Source organism: Nestor notabilis, unplaced genomic scaffold, assembly GCF_000696875.1.
Source record: "Nestor notabilis isolate BGI_N333 unplaced genomic scaffold, ASM69687v1 scaffold4596, whole genome shotgun sequence".
In the NCBI taxonomy this organism is placed as follows: domain Eukaryota; kingdom Metazoa; phylum Chordata; class Aves; order Psittaciformes; family Psittacidae; genus Nestor; species Nestor notabilis.
The window spans coordinates 125,578-141,103 of NW_009933220.1; the positions used below are offsets into that span (position 1 = coordinate 125,578).

General features: G+C 36.4%; 1 protein-coding gene across 1 annotated transcript in view; it reads right to left on the bottom strand.

Annotated features, from left to right (window-relative positions):
* Positions 1-351: 351 nt before the first annotated feature.
* PVRL3 (poliovirus receptor-related 3) overlaps positions 352-15,526 on the bottom strand; it is a gene marked incomplete at its 5' end in the record, with an annotated part of 40,361 nt that continues 25,186 nt past the window's right edge. The window contains 4 exon segments of the mRNA XM_010016766.1: positions 352-525; positions 1,047-1,109; positions 11,116-11,197; positions 12,577-12,715. Coding sequence (XP_010015068.1) covers positions 352-525; positions 1,047-1,109; positions 11,116-11,197; positions 12,577-12,715 — 458 coding nt within the window.

The following is a 15,526-nucleotide window of genomic DNA, read 5'->3' on the forward strand; positions in this document are numbered from 1 at the left end:
ATTCAGGGAGAGAATGCTCCCAGAAATAACCAGAGAGACAGCTTAAATACATTTTGGCCTGTGTCAACCAATTCATCAAGTTTATACATCTTACGACTATAAAGGTTAATAAAGCTAAACAGCTCTCTTTTGGCAGGCTGATAAAACTACAAATGCACATCAAATACTAGAAGCAAGTTAAGTCTTAAATTCTATAGGGTTTATCCATATAAAATTCTCCATGCAATTTGTTCCCACAGGAAGAAAAAGATAACTTATTTTAGAGATGAAAGCCTACAAGACACATTGGGCATACAGTCAACAGGTATTAAACCCCTCATATCTTAAGAGTTAAGACATCTGGGTACAGAATCATACATAATGTTCCCTTGGATTGATGTAGACTCTTCCAGGTCCTGAGTTTTCTGGGTATCTGCTGCTCCAATTTTTGTAGTATGTTTGCTGATAAACAGGATACATATGCTGAATATCTTCCTCCTGTGGCTCTTCAGTCTCACAAGTAAGTTGTCTTCCATTCACAATTTTCTAAACACACACAAGAAGTAATCAGTTTCAAAGTTCATGTATAGAATCTGCAATTCCTATTTTTGTTAAAGTGTTAAGCAAAACAGAAGACGCATGATCTCTAAAATGGCTCTATGAATCAAGAAACACGAACTTAAAACTTCCCTTCACTAACAGACATGATAGAAGCATTAGTAACTACTCAGAGTTAACCTCAAACATTTGTTTCAAAGTAAGTTAGATTTTAAGGCTCAATAAATTTAAAAAGCAAATCAAAACTATGAAAATGTCTGTCAGACTTCTGTGCTTTGTTATTTTACTCAACAAAAACTTCAGAGATATAGTCTTTATGTATTTAAATTAGTCAGCAAAACTACCTAGATACTTCCCACTTCAAGGATAGCAAATCCGCACATCCAACAGTTATTGACTAGCACGTGCAAGTATTTTGTTCTTTATGAAAGACATCCTTATAAGCTTCTTTTAAGGAACAAGATGAAATCAAAGCTTCTATCAGGAATTCAAGCCACCTCATTATTTACCATGTGCTGCAAGTTTCCAGTATCCTTTTCTCTGTACTGGCTTTGCAAAGCAAAATGTTCTTTCTGAAATTAGAAAAGTTACAGTGGAAGCAAGTCAAAATTCAACACTGCAGAACAGGTTTATAGTTTACACAAAAATGCTACTCATCACAAAATACACTCTGCCTCGTGAAGTGTCTTAACTGGCTACTATTTGGAATACTCCTTACGAGCTAATCTCTGGTGGAAAAAAATAACCTATTGTCAATTTAAGAAGTGTTATTTGCACATTTAATTTTGCATTTTTTATTTAAGCATAAGCATGTTTGAGAAAGAGTTTAAAAACTTTATTTTAACATGAATGATTTTATATAAGCCATAGCTTAAAACCAAAGTCAAAAAATCAGTTTATAAAGCATAAAGTCTTCGCAAGCATCATATGGATAAATGCAGAGTCTGATATTGCAGAGAAGAATTTAACAGAAAAGGAACTTACTTGTACACTACTGAGAGGAGAAGGGAGTACATTTGTTTCTTAATTCAATAAAATTAAACAAAGTACTTCCCACTGAAAAATTAAAAATTTGTAATGAGAGTACCCTAAACAAATAGAAGTAATTGCTCTTTAGTACAATTAAACTAATTTTCCCCTTATTAATTAAAGCAGCATAGATTTAACAGACTGTCTACACAGTTTCATTTCGTTGACAGATTTTCCAACTGTCAGTCCACATTTCCTAGATGTTTTACCATTAACTTTGTCTGCAAGGCCTAAAATCTGTTCCTCAAAGTATATGTCTCCAAAATACTGTTCTGGAGGTCCAGCAAGCCGTGATAGCTAGAGGTATATCAGGAACTAACTGGCATTATATCCACAGGACAGGACAAGAGCTAACAGCAACCAAAATCCTCCCAAACATACCACATGAACACTCTACATCTTAGTATCAACTGCAGGTCTGCTCCTACTGTTCAGCATGGCTTGCTAATAAAAGCATAGCCATATACAGCAGGAAGTTCTTCTGCAACTCACATAGGAGTCCATTGCTTCATTCATTAAGGCTATCAGTGTTCTGGAACATTGGCTATGCTAGCATACGAAAAAACCCAACGTACCATCCAGCTGGGTCCTGCTACCCGATTCCCTCTCCTAAAGTAGTCTTGGAAAGTCAGTTTATTCTGCAGTTACTTGCCCTGTGTTCCCTAAGAACAGTCCCACCACCAAAATTGATATAGTTTTAGTGAGTCCTTCACACTTTCATAACTCATTAGTGTCATACAGCTATTGGAATAACAAAAGTCTGAAATCTGACAGTGATCTAGTGATCAGAAGCATTTGAGGGATCTCTACCACTTAACTCTTCAGTCAGGTCTTTCAGAAATGCCATAATAAAAAGAGATGTTCTCAGGTAGTCTCCAATAGTCATGGCTCTCTGCCCTACTTATACCTCTTACATTTTTGAACAAAACTGTGGCAGCTTTATGAGCTAATGCATTAAGCCTGAATGCACATAGAGAACACCAGCATTCCCAACAGCATCACTATGCTTTGGCTTGACAAAAATACTTGTGTTAGCCCTCAATTTGAGAGAACAAATGCATATCAATAAAATGACAAGTACATAAAGGAAGACTATTGTAAATTTGGCAGCTGCTGGAAGACAAGAATAAATGTTTATCTGAGTAATTCAATGGGAGAAAAGAGGCATCTAGATGTTGCTCAGGTCTTTCCCTTATGGGATCTTGGGACTCACTTGACTCATGATCCACTAGTAGCATTTCTCAACTAAGTAATTTCCCCCATCAACTTAAAGCTTATTTTGAAAAGCCCAAGACCTCCAATCCATTCTCCTCCCTCAGCGATCTTCCTTCTAAACAAAGAATCAACCCTCTACAAACATCTGGGATTGGTTTGGAAAAAAAAGCAAAACTCATGGAAAGACAGTAATTCCCATTTAAGCTATGTAAAGAAGGTAAGTATAAGAAGTTTTCTTCATAGTAACTTACTATGTGGGTCAAGAACAGGGAGTCCTCATTGACCAGGTATCAGATTTATTCAGAAAACAGATAACCGCAGCTTTATATTGCTTGTTTTAGCTCCAGTCTGTCATTACCCAGTTTCATACCTCTACCATTGCTTTTCCATCAGCAACCTCCAGGTGACCAAGTAGGCAAAAAACTGGAAATAACATTATAGCAGCTGAAGGCAACAGGCTCTGGTACAGCCAAAAGGAACAAACATGTACCTTGGGGTTACACAGTCACTGGTCTAAGAAATATCAGAATGATGACTAGAAAGGTGAAGCTTTATTGACAAGCAGAACACAGCCTTAACTGTTATGAGAATATATGACAAAATGGAAGACAAAGAGTGGACGAACATATGGTGCCTGTAATTGTTTCCAAAAAGAAGACAACTGCACTGCATTAAGAACAACAGCATGAAGAAAAATCATCAATCAAAGCTAGCAAAGACCCAATACATCAAGAAGAGTTCCTTCTGTAACAGGGTTCATATCAGAACTGAATACAAACAAGCTACATTGTATACAGTTCATAAATAACCCTATTCAGAGTAAGAATAGTCAGATATATTTTTTCTTCATTACTTAAGTCAAACAGGTCATCATTTTCATCACCTGCCTGCACACAAATTGCTGAATTATTTCCATGCAATCAATAGTTACAGCACTGATCACTTTACATACTCATCTTGTACATACAAAATAAGTTAGAATTTGAACTAAGCGGGAGAGCCCACGCCCAAACTGCCTCACTCATTTTCCCCAAAACAACCTACCAAAGCACAAAACAAGAGCACAGCACTGTATCTTCAAGGACAGACAATACAAGAACCTTCCAAACAGACCAAACAGCTAAACCAAAACTCAGTTAACTTATTTACAAAATCGTTAGAGAAAATACAACTTTCCATTTTGTGCATGTTTATATACTTATCTCTAATTTGATTATATCTGGGAAACAAACTTCCACTTATTTCAGGAAGAAATGCTTCCTTGCCTTTCTTCAGAGCTCTGTCTAATAAATATGCTGCACACATTACACACAGCACACTTGAACACATATTTTCAAATTCCAAGGAAGTCAGTTCTTTATTAGACATTTATAGTTTTAAACTCTATAAAAAATGGTAGAGAGTATCTAAATGTTCCACTTTCCCCCCTTCCCCTCCCCTTCTTAATCATGGTTTTAAACAATAAAGACTAAATTGCAACTATACATTTGCATCTCTGCAAATAAAGGTATTTTTTTACATGAAAGATTTAGCACAAACACACTTCCCCATCAGGAGTAAACCTTCCCACAGTTGAGTCAGCTTGCTGTCAGAGGGGTCCAATTTGATCACAATCTTTAGATTAGACAGAGGTATATCTTGTGTTGTTTACAGTGTCAGTTACTTAACACAGAAGATTCAAACCCTCCCCTTTTTTAAAAGGAAAAAATAAATTAAGTTTTGCACCATTATGATGGAGCACTTTTGTTAGCGAAACAGGCTATTTCCAAACATGCAGTTAATCATCAACTGCCTGAGTTAAAGAATGGACAATTTTAATCACACCCAGCAATGCTACCTGAGAATTATGATTTAGGATACAGCTTATGCTACCGAATCATCACTCCTAATTAAGTTTCTTCCCTCTATGCCACAGTTAGCTAATAGTACAGGGGCATAATAAGCTAAAGCAACATCTTTTGCACAATTGTGTATTTGTTTGTTTTGTAATTCCTGCTTTTCCCAACAGTCTCACAGTGGTAGGAACAGCACAAAGTAGCTAAGTTGCTGGTCTTACAGCAGAAACTCCACCACCACCAGCCAACAAGTGCTCATATAGGTAGGTAACATTTGCAGTTGTCATACACCCATGTTCTCGCTGTTAAAAATGCTTTTAAAAAGAACTCAATCTCAGTAATGTTTCATTCTTTTCTCCTCCTTACCTTTAGTTTTTTTACTTTTACACCTTCATTTAGTTCAAGTTTTGAAGATTTCAAGTTATTTAAACATGACCTGAATAAGCATTATGAAACCAGCTAAAAAAAAATGTCTCCACTTCTCCAGCAGTTCTTTTCCACTATCTTCACAGGCCTATTTTTCTAACTTTTGCTTGTCCTGTTTTCTCTCTTGTAATTCCATTTTTAAGTTTTTCCTCTCCTGCCCTTGATCATGCTGCTTTTGCTTCTCAAGTCCTAGAATGCATTCTGCAGGCCAATTCTGAGAATATGCAATTTATAGCTTACCAGGCGACACTGGTCTTTCATACCTCAGGTAAGAACATGACTTCACCACACAAGAAGGCAACACACATGGAGAACAAAACCCCCCACATCATCACCACAGGCTAATAATGTTCTGTGAGTTAAAAGAATCTGCCTGCTCAAGAATTTCTACCATTTTGGATATAACCATGATTTAGGCAAACACTGGAAACTAGAACAAGGCAATTCCAGTGGGTTCATTTATTGAATTAAACCTAGAGACAAAGGAAATCGTCTCACATGGCATAAGAACAAACATCTTTTCTAGAGTGAGGTGTTTACTGCCATGGAGCAAATGACTGAACTAAAACCACCACTTTCTGCCAAAGAAAACTGATGCTCAACTACATTGTTTCTACGCAGGAGGATACAGTATATCTGGGGGTTTGTGCTTTGATACTTACAATAGTTTGCACTGTCTTACCTTTTACATTTTGCTGAGTTTCATAAAAACATTGAGTTCTACTCTAAAGATGCTCCTCCTCAAACATTAATATAAAAGCCTGAACCATTTATGTCACCAACACCTTCATTTTACATTTTCTCATCCTTTCCAATTTAGAAACCCTATTACAAAAGTATCCACTGACAAAAAGCTCGTGCCTCATTTTGATCCCTGGCTGGTTAATGTATTTTTTGTATGGTCGGGTTCCTTCCCCTTCTTCTTCCCCAAACCCATAAGATCCTTTATCAATATTGATGAGCTTCCTTCCATTCAATCTTGTTTGCAGCTCTTCAGTCTAAGGCAAATTATAACAATAATGCTTCCTTTTTCATCAAGGAAGAGATGTTCCCAACTATATTAAGACCACTAGGAAAAGAATTAGAAGAGTGCAAGACACCCATAATATAAAATGCACCAATATTATGCTAGGCTTAAGAGTACTGAGGGTGATGTTTTCAAATCTGTTTCAGCAACATCACCATTCAGCAAACGGTGATACATGCTTTTAACTGTGCTAATACAATTTCACCATCATCTTTGTCAGTTGTCAGTTTCAGACAAAGTTAATTTTCTTCCTAGGAGCTGGTGTGGTGCTGTGTTTTGGCTTTTGTGTGGGAACAATGCTGATAACACACTGATGTTTCAGTTGTTGCTCAGTAGTGTTTACCCTGATCAAGGACTTCTCAGTTTCCCATGCTCTGCCAGCGAGAAGGGGCACAAGAAGCCAGAAAGAAGCAGAGACAAGACACCTGACCCAAACTAGCCAAAGGGGTATTCGATACCACAGCATGTCATGCACAGTATATAAGCTGGGGGGAGTCACCCAGAAGGGACAAATTGCTGCTCAGGTTGGGCTGGGTATCAGTGAATGAGTGGTGAGCAATTTTATTGTGCATCACTTGTGTTTATGGTTTTTGTTTTCCTTTCCCCCTTTATAATTTTCTCTCTCTTTGTTCTTCCCCTTATTAATATTGTACTTTATTTTAGTTATTAAACTGTTCTTATTTTAACCCACGGGTTTTACATTCTTTTGATTATCTTCCCCATCCTGCCCAGGGAAGGGAAAAGAAGCAGGGAGTGAGCAAGTGGCTGCATGGTACTAGTTGCCAGCCGGGTTTAAAACATGACATCTTTTCTGTTTTGAATGGAATACAAATGTTACCATTAATCAGACAAAGTTAATTTTCTTCCTAGGAGCTGGTGTGGTGCTGTGTTTTGGCTTTTGTGTGGGAACAATGCTGATAACACACTGATGTTTCAGTTGTTGCTCAGTAGTGTTTACCCTGATCAAGGACTTCTCAGTTTCCCATGCTCTGCCAGCGAGAAGGGGCACAAGAAGCCAGAAAGAAGCAGAGACAAGACACCTGACCCAAACTAGCCAAAGGGGTATTCGATACCACAGCATGTCATGCACAGTATATAAGCTGGGGGGAGTCACCCAGAAGGGACAAATTGCTGCTCAGGTTGGGCTGGGTATCAGTGAATGAGTGGTGAGCAATTTTATTGTGCATCACTTGTGTTTATGGTTTTTGTTTTCCTTTCCCCCTTTATAATTTTCTCTCTCTTTGTTCTTCCCCTTATTAATATTGTACTTTATTTTAGTTATTAAACTGTTCTTATTTTAACCCACGGGTTTTACATTCTTTTGATTATCTTCCCCATCCTGCCCAGGGAAGGGAAAAGAAGCAGGGAGTGAGCAAGTGGCTGCATGGTACTAGTTGCCAGCCGGGTTTAAAACATGACATCTTTTCTGTTTTGAATGGAATACAAATGTTACCATTAAAAATCTTTAGAATATGACAGGTTTGCTTAGCTAAATACGTAAGGTATTCTTACAAATTGCAAGTATAAAGTCAGTCTTCTCACAGCTAGAATTACCTACTGGGCTGTATTTCTCTTCTCAGTTAATGAAACTAACTCTAATGATTCAAAGGACTGCCTGAATTAGCACCTCGCCTTCCACTCCTTTTATAAATATTATGCAACAGAGGAATTCCTATCTAAGCCACTGGAATTGTTCCATTGTTCAGCTTCCTCTTGATTTGCCCCAGAACTTGGTTGCCAAGCAGAGATTCCACTTTTAACAAAGACACAGCCTTCAGGCTTCTCACTGCTCTTTCATATAACATGCAAGAAGGACTTCAGAGTAACACAATAGTATTTCTATGACAGTGATTATTAAAAACTACCTGACAAAAGCTATAGATTCGTTACTAAAAAAATTGATAAAGATGAACCTACAATCTTGACAGTAAACAAAACTATTTACACTGCAATTTTTTCTTTGTTCCACTTAATATTCCTATGCTTTGGACTTCTGCCTCACACTTTTAGAGCCGTAAGTGAACCGGTTCTTCTCAATTCTTAAGTGATTCAATGAATACATAAATGGGCATCTGCAAATATCAGTACAGAGAAATTATTAGGAGTACTCAGGTACGTGGTGCTTTCGCACACATGTAGCTTATTATTTAACATCAGCATATAAACATTATCATATACTTAAAGTATACTTAAAGCTTCCAAGTTGGAAGGAGTAACTACAAATGACATTGACTATCCAGTAATAGCAAATGTGTACAACATCCCCCTTCATTTTAGTATCAACACCCATCTACTCACATACGGGTAAAATTAAATATGGACTGCTGGGACAGGAGAATTTTACCTTATTTAAGTTGCACCTGGAATATTTCACAAGAACCAAAAAAGCTACAGTGCATGATTCGAACAGTACCTATACAGATGATTGGAATACTTGCACATTACATATAACAACTTACCAGAATCACATTAAATTTAATCAATCCACTTTCAGCTCTCAGTTATTTGAGTATACAGAATACACTGTTTATAATAATTCCCCTTTAACTTTACTTTGCACCTTTCTGCAGCCTATCATTTCCACTCAGGTTGAATTTGACCATCTATTGCTGTTGACGATGCAGTCACACTTCACCTGCAGTTCTTTTCAGTGTTACCAGAATCTTACATCTGAACTATCTAGAGAGGTACTCATGAGCTTGCTTCTCATGTATGACTAAACAAGACAGTTCAAACACTATTTGGAATATGAATTACATGGCCAGTAGAGACCTTCAGTCAAACAGCACTAAACGTACTGACAGGCTGCTAATTTGCTTACCTCTTTACAGCTACTCAAGTGTTGGCTTATTACACCAAAACAATGCAACCAAGCACTTCTTGGGTAAAGCTAGTATTTTGACACTTATTTCCATTACATAAAGCAGAAGCTCTTGCCTCAAGCACAACAGAGCACATGTTGATTATAGATAGTATCAGATAAGAAGGCTCAGCCTCCCGTTCTTTAAAATTTGGAGTTCCACAGAAGAAAAAATCAACATGTACACTAACAATGTTGTGCCAACATCCATTATTTTTCAATAAAGCATAGTTAACACCTAACCTGAAAAAGAATGGGATCCTTTGCCACTCAAAACAACTTAAAACCATATTTATTCAGCTTCAGGGAAATGAGTATGTGGTTCAGTCTGTTTAGGGTCTTTTCTCTATTTATAGAATATGTTTAGATAACAAATTTTATGTTCAACAACGACAGTCTGCTTTAGCTTTTCTTAGTTCTTAGGTACCCACTAACAGAAGCCACAGTAAGCAAAACCAAGAAAGAATTCAAATACAGCAGAGATCCAAAGAAGAAAACAATGAGGTATACACTTCATGAGCAACCCAGTGAAGGATACGTAATTGCATTTCCTTTTGCTGTCATTTTGCCATATAGCAACATTACAGATGCACAATAACACAACAGTCCATATCTTCTGATTCTATAAGGAAGATAATCTTTTACATAATAGCTATAGCATAGGAATGTATTGGCAGAAGCATGATTCATTGATACTGCACTTGTTGAGTACTGCAGTGACAGAAGAAAAGAGATACTACATAGCTAGCACAAGATGCCCAACCTGAGCACAGAAAAGCATTTTCTTTTGTGTTATCTTAGGTGCTATACCATCTTGAAGATCAGAAAACAAAAACTTATTATACCTTTTACCAACTATTTTATACCTTCATAATAATTATCATGTTGCTTCTAAAATCAGCAACAGATCTCAAAAGTTTCGTTCAGCAACAATATAAGCAAGCATTACTCAATGTAGTATCTGTAACACACTATATTCTTTTCATGCATTACTTTCATGAGAAAGCTTTTATCAGCAACTGAGCTTTAGTAATCAGCAATCACCTAAAGAAAATCTACAAGAATATTTTCAGCATTACTAAGAACTCCATCAAAATCTGTCTTCGAGGTGGGTGAAGACTTTCTTTTCCTAGGGCATCCCTCTATCAGAAAAAAAGGCTTCTGTGGTCCATAAAGCTGTGAAGGTACACACATCTGTTTACTGCAAAACCGGTATTTGTTATAAACAAATGATTGCCTGGATTATCCCAGTCTTTTAATTCAGCACAAGTGGTTAGAATGACATTATTTATACACATTACTCAACGTGAAAAAAAAAATCCCATTAAGAACAATTACAATCTAATTGTCAGTAATGCTGATAGGTGATTAATGTTTCCTTCAGTGTAAGCAGAAATCTAAAAAAAAAAAAAATAAAAAAATCAGGCCCACAGATTTAATATATACAACCCCCCGCGTACAGCTTAGTGCCGATAGTCAGGATCATAGTTTTCACAGCCAGACTGGTTTATTATATGAAGTGTAATAATCAATGCTGTTAACGGAAGCTGTCTCCCATGAACAGCTGTCTCCCTTCTGTGTTGTCTAATATAAAAGAAGCCTTATGAATTCACCTGGAGCTTTACAAGCAGTACAATGTAGCACAAGACCATGCTGTAGCTAAGAAGGGCAGTCTTATCCTTCCTTTTTCCCCTCTTATTTCAACTTTCTCAGTTGCCAGAATTAGCTTTCCAGTGTATCACCTCTATGATCCACACAAACCTTAATAGCTTAAAAGAATGACAGTTGTTACTAGCAAAGATGATGCTGCTGAAGTAATTTAAGTTTACCGACTCTATTTGTTCCCTCCACATGAAGACTGTTTTAGAAAGCTATGTATATTCTTTTAATCACCACAGAATTTAAACTACAACTTTTTCTACTTCAAGAGGCACACAGTCTGTCAAACACTATTAGAGATACAGAAAGGATCTATCTACCAGTTTCCTGACCTTTAAGGACAACTAACGCCAAGGATCTAAGATTGAGATATCACATAAGCAGGGAAATCTCTTGGTTGCAAATCAAGAATCGAAAGACTCCATGACTAGGAAAGCAAAATCAGACTAAACTAACATGATAAAGTAACACTCTACCTACCTCAGTTTAAGATAGATAGACATATATATATATAACCATTTACTCACCTGAAGCATGGCTTCTTTCTGTGGTACAGAGAATGCCCTCTCCTCATTTGAGGATGGTTTGTGAGTGGGTGGAAGATCAATCCTGTAGTAAAGAATGAAATATGACATGCCATGTTTGTGAAGTCCAATTGAATGGTCAGAGACTATTTATTTCAGCTGCCAGATCATCTAACACACAACATTCAGGGACACACACCTTTCAGTCAGCAATGGCACATACGAAATACTGTAATGTTAACACATCCACCATCGGCAATAACTCAACTACATACTTTTTGTAGAAAAGCACCACCTATAATTTGCTATTTATCCTATGAGGTGTTACGAAGACTGAACTTCCCCACCCCCCAAGTAGAATTAGGGACTACTGGTATCTATTATTATTTCTAGGTTATGAGATATAGCTTGACCAACATTTACTACTAGTCTTTCTTTGAAAAGCCTTTGAGAAAGCCTTAGAGCTAAATGACACACAAGACTTCTCTATTGTAACTTTCTCGGTGAAAGCAAATGGCTCTAAAAGAATTAGAATGTTTAAGACTATTCATGCAATTATGCTTCAGCTGCAGAATGTAAGAAAAACAAACAAGAAACCAGTATTTCTAACAATGTTAGAAATTACTCAGTTGTAGGAAAACACTTGACTCATCTTGCTAGCTCAAGAGATTCAAATGCTAAAACTTATTTTATGATAAATGCTGTAAGTTGTTTTATTCTTATTATATACTCCTCATTAAGTATATATACATATACTTAATGACATTAATACATACTTAATGACAGACATTTTCTTCCACATTCAGTTTGTTAACTGTATATGGCATGTGTGAAAAGATTTGTATTTATAGATATTCAAAAACATTGCCTCTTTTTATGAATGTTCCAAACAGGGTCTAGACATCATCTACTTTAACTGATGAAACCTTTTCAGACTTTGTTTACTTGGTTTGTTTGACTATATTGGATGCTTAAAAAAAAATAAATCACATGTCTGTTCCACAGACTTCAAAAAACAACCAGCATGCCAGAAAGCACATTGAATCAGTCATTTCTAAGCACAGATCTATGGGTGCTTGCTTCATTTTACATATCTATTACGATAAATCTTTGTTGACCTTTACTTCTGCAAAGCATGGTCAATCTGCTCCTACATTAGACCTACTTTTATAATAAGCCAGTAGTCCGTGGCAACAGTTAAGGTAGACCTCTCCCATACCCTCCAGTTCAATTGATGATTAGTTTTCTTTAAAAAAAACTCAACAAACTTCTGAAGAGATAAAGATTCGTATTACCTCTGAAGTCATTCCTAGCCTCCTCATTTCTTTTTCAGAAAAGAAACTTCCACTCCAAAAACACAGCCTGAAATTTTGACAACTAAGTAAACTCATTTCAATTCCTGTGTAGAACAAATGCTTTCTGGTTATTGCTTTCAATTAAAAAAAATACCGAATACATACTCACACTTTGTCAAGGTAAGATGGCCTTTTTTTCCTTGGGGTCAGTAGCACTGTCACAAAGATGGTAATGATAAAAAGAGCAAGGACTGCTCCAATCACAGCCCCTGCTACAGCAACAGAAGATGTCTGCTTAAATGGCACATCTGCAATGTGATAGCATAGATTACACCTTCAAGAAGTTCACATACTTTCAATACTCAGATAAATTATTTCAGCATTGCTCTGTTTCTTTCTTCCATAACCGAAGAGAAAGCCTTGTCCTTCACTAGCACTCTTGCAGCATTGTCTCCGGTCACCCAGTTAAAGAACTGGTTGTAATGAGAGAGCTCATGAATCATCAGTATAATCTCAAAAATTTCATTGACTACCTTTAATAAATACTACCTGCATGCTTTTTGTTTTCACTTTCAGGGCAAGATGAAGTTACAGACCACATGCTTTGCACTTACATGAGCAAATGAGGTGTTAATTCAAAAAGATAGACAACTATGGCTTTATTTGCCATCTTTCTTTAAAGCCACTGAAGTCCGCAGAAAGGAAACAGGGAAACTTAAAATCAGAGGAAAAAAGATATATTACCAGGGGCAATGAACACAAATTCATTAATGCTTCACTTACAGTTACCAAAGCAACCCCTAAGACCACCTATCATATCCAGGACTTCACACTTTAAGCCACATAAGAAACAGTCATCTTCATAAATAAATTTTAAATGGGGAGGGGAGGGAAGGAGGAGAGAAAAGTTGTTGTATGGTTTATATTTTTATTGTTGGTTGGTTTTTCTTTAGTTCTTTTTTATAGAAAAGGACTTTTTTCTTTTAATCTCAGCATTGTCAAACCTAATGTTTAATAGCCTTTATGTAGACTTAACACATCAGCCTATAAAGGTCAACCACTTTGCTATGCTAGGGATTCAGCAAGTTTTACATCTTAACTGTGAAACCTACTAGCATACTTTAATTCAGTATCAATCTCACTGTTTCAAACCTCCACCAACAGGCTTATCAAAAAAGTTGCAATAAAACTTTTACCCATAAAATATAGGTAGCATTCAGAAATATTGCTCTGACCTACACTAATTACTGGATCAGAAACGTAATGGCAGAGAAGTTTAAAATTAACATAGCTCTGTACTTGTAACATTTCTAATGCAGTTTACTTCAGCTATTTTAAGAAATAATCACACACTGCCTCTCTCCAAATACCACACAACCATCCTCTATGCCATCTCTTACCAGATGAAATTGTAAGGCTAAAAAACTAACACTATGCAGTATGTTTTATCAATTATTAATAATTCTAGTGCTGTTTCTCTTGTATGCTGGAAAGCTGGACAAAATCGACATCTTCTCATCCCTCAAATACATAAAAAAACCAAACACAAAACAACACACCACCTTAATTCCAGTCTGATAAAAAGGGATTTCTGTCCTCTTGCTGCATACGAAAGACCGACTGCAATACTCTCCTGGAATCACTCATGAAAGTATGCTTAAGTATCTTGAACAAAACTGAAATAAGCATTTTTCGGTAACTTTCTTGAAGTTAAGGGTTAAAGTGATAGATTAACAACTTGCAGGAAGGTAATTCACTCTAGAAGATTAATGTTACATACCACATTCAGTGATCACTGTTCTATTTTACAAAAGAGCTTTCTTGACATAAGCTCCATTTGTCTGTCAGACACGGATATATACATGCAAGAACCACAATTCACATTCTCCTGAAAATGGGCACATGAACCAGTGGAAAACTCACTTAACCACTGCATTGGCTTAAGTGTAGTTCACGTAAGTGTCCTCTTGTTTAAATAAGAAAGTTGCAGGCAACTATGCTGCCAGGTCCAGATTCATGAAGACACCTTGCTCTTGTGACTATACCAGAAGAGTTCCTTGACTGCCTCATACCAATTTTTACAGTCTTTTTTTGCTAAAATGTTGAAGCATCATAAAGTATTACACTTTCATTGAATGTTCAGCCACTGAACCCCATTTTGGATGAGATGTCAATAGCCACCCATTTACTTCTGAACACCAGGCAAAATAGTGATATCCCAGCAAGTGCAACAATGTATGGGAACTAAACTGCAATTACTACAGGGTTCACTTAACTTGTTTATTTAATTACTTTAGGAAAAAAATAGTCACAGAAATTCTATCAATCTACCCAGAAGAACAAAAAAGAAACCCAGACTTCAACGGCCAGCTAAAAAAGCCAGAAAGCAACAAAGATGCATGGTGCCAGCTACACAGCATTTAACCACCAGCTGGTTAGAAATACATAGGAATGGATTAAAAAAAAAAAAAAAATAATACGGGTATAGCAGAGCTACAGCAATTATTTTTTTTTTTTTTTACTTTTATTTTAGAGAATGTTAATCCTAGATAGTGTATCAGCTGTGCTTAAAGTGAAGCTGTTTGGACAGCAAGTATCCCTATTTATCATTCTCAAGTTTCATACTTTCAAAAATAGTTTCTGAAGACACCTGTTTTATACGTTTCGGGTCTCCAAGGGGAAATGCTAAAAAGTCCATCTTAAACACTTCAGTTGCTTCTACCCAGCCTCTGTTTTTATTATGCTTTTTCACCTCCAATTTTAAGAGTGTATCTGTCAAACATTTTTGAACACTACCTGTGTTCCAGAATGTAACAAAAAGTTTATTCACACAACAGCCATTTGTACTTACAATCAATTCTTTTTACAACAGACATAATGTACAAAACATTGCAACACGTGTAAGCCCTATTCCTATTATCAACTTCAACTCCAAAACATTTCAACTTCTTAACCCATAGGAATTAAATATATATATAATTTTTAAAAATCAAAACAAAAAAAAAAAATCCACAGAGACAAAAGCAAAATATCCCATGTGGAGAACAGGTTTATGGTTGTTTATTTCTAAGTAACACCATCTTTTAAAGATGATACATCACGTATTTTTTATTTGAAGA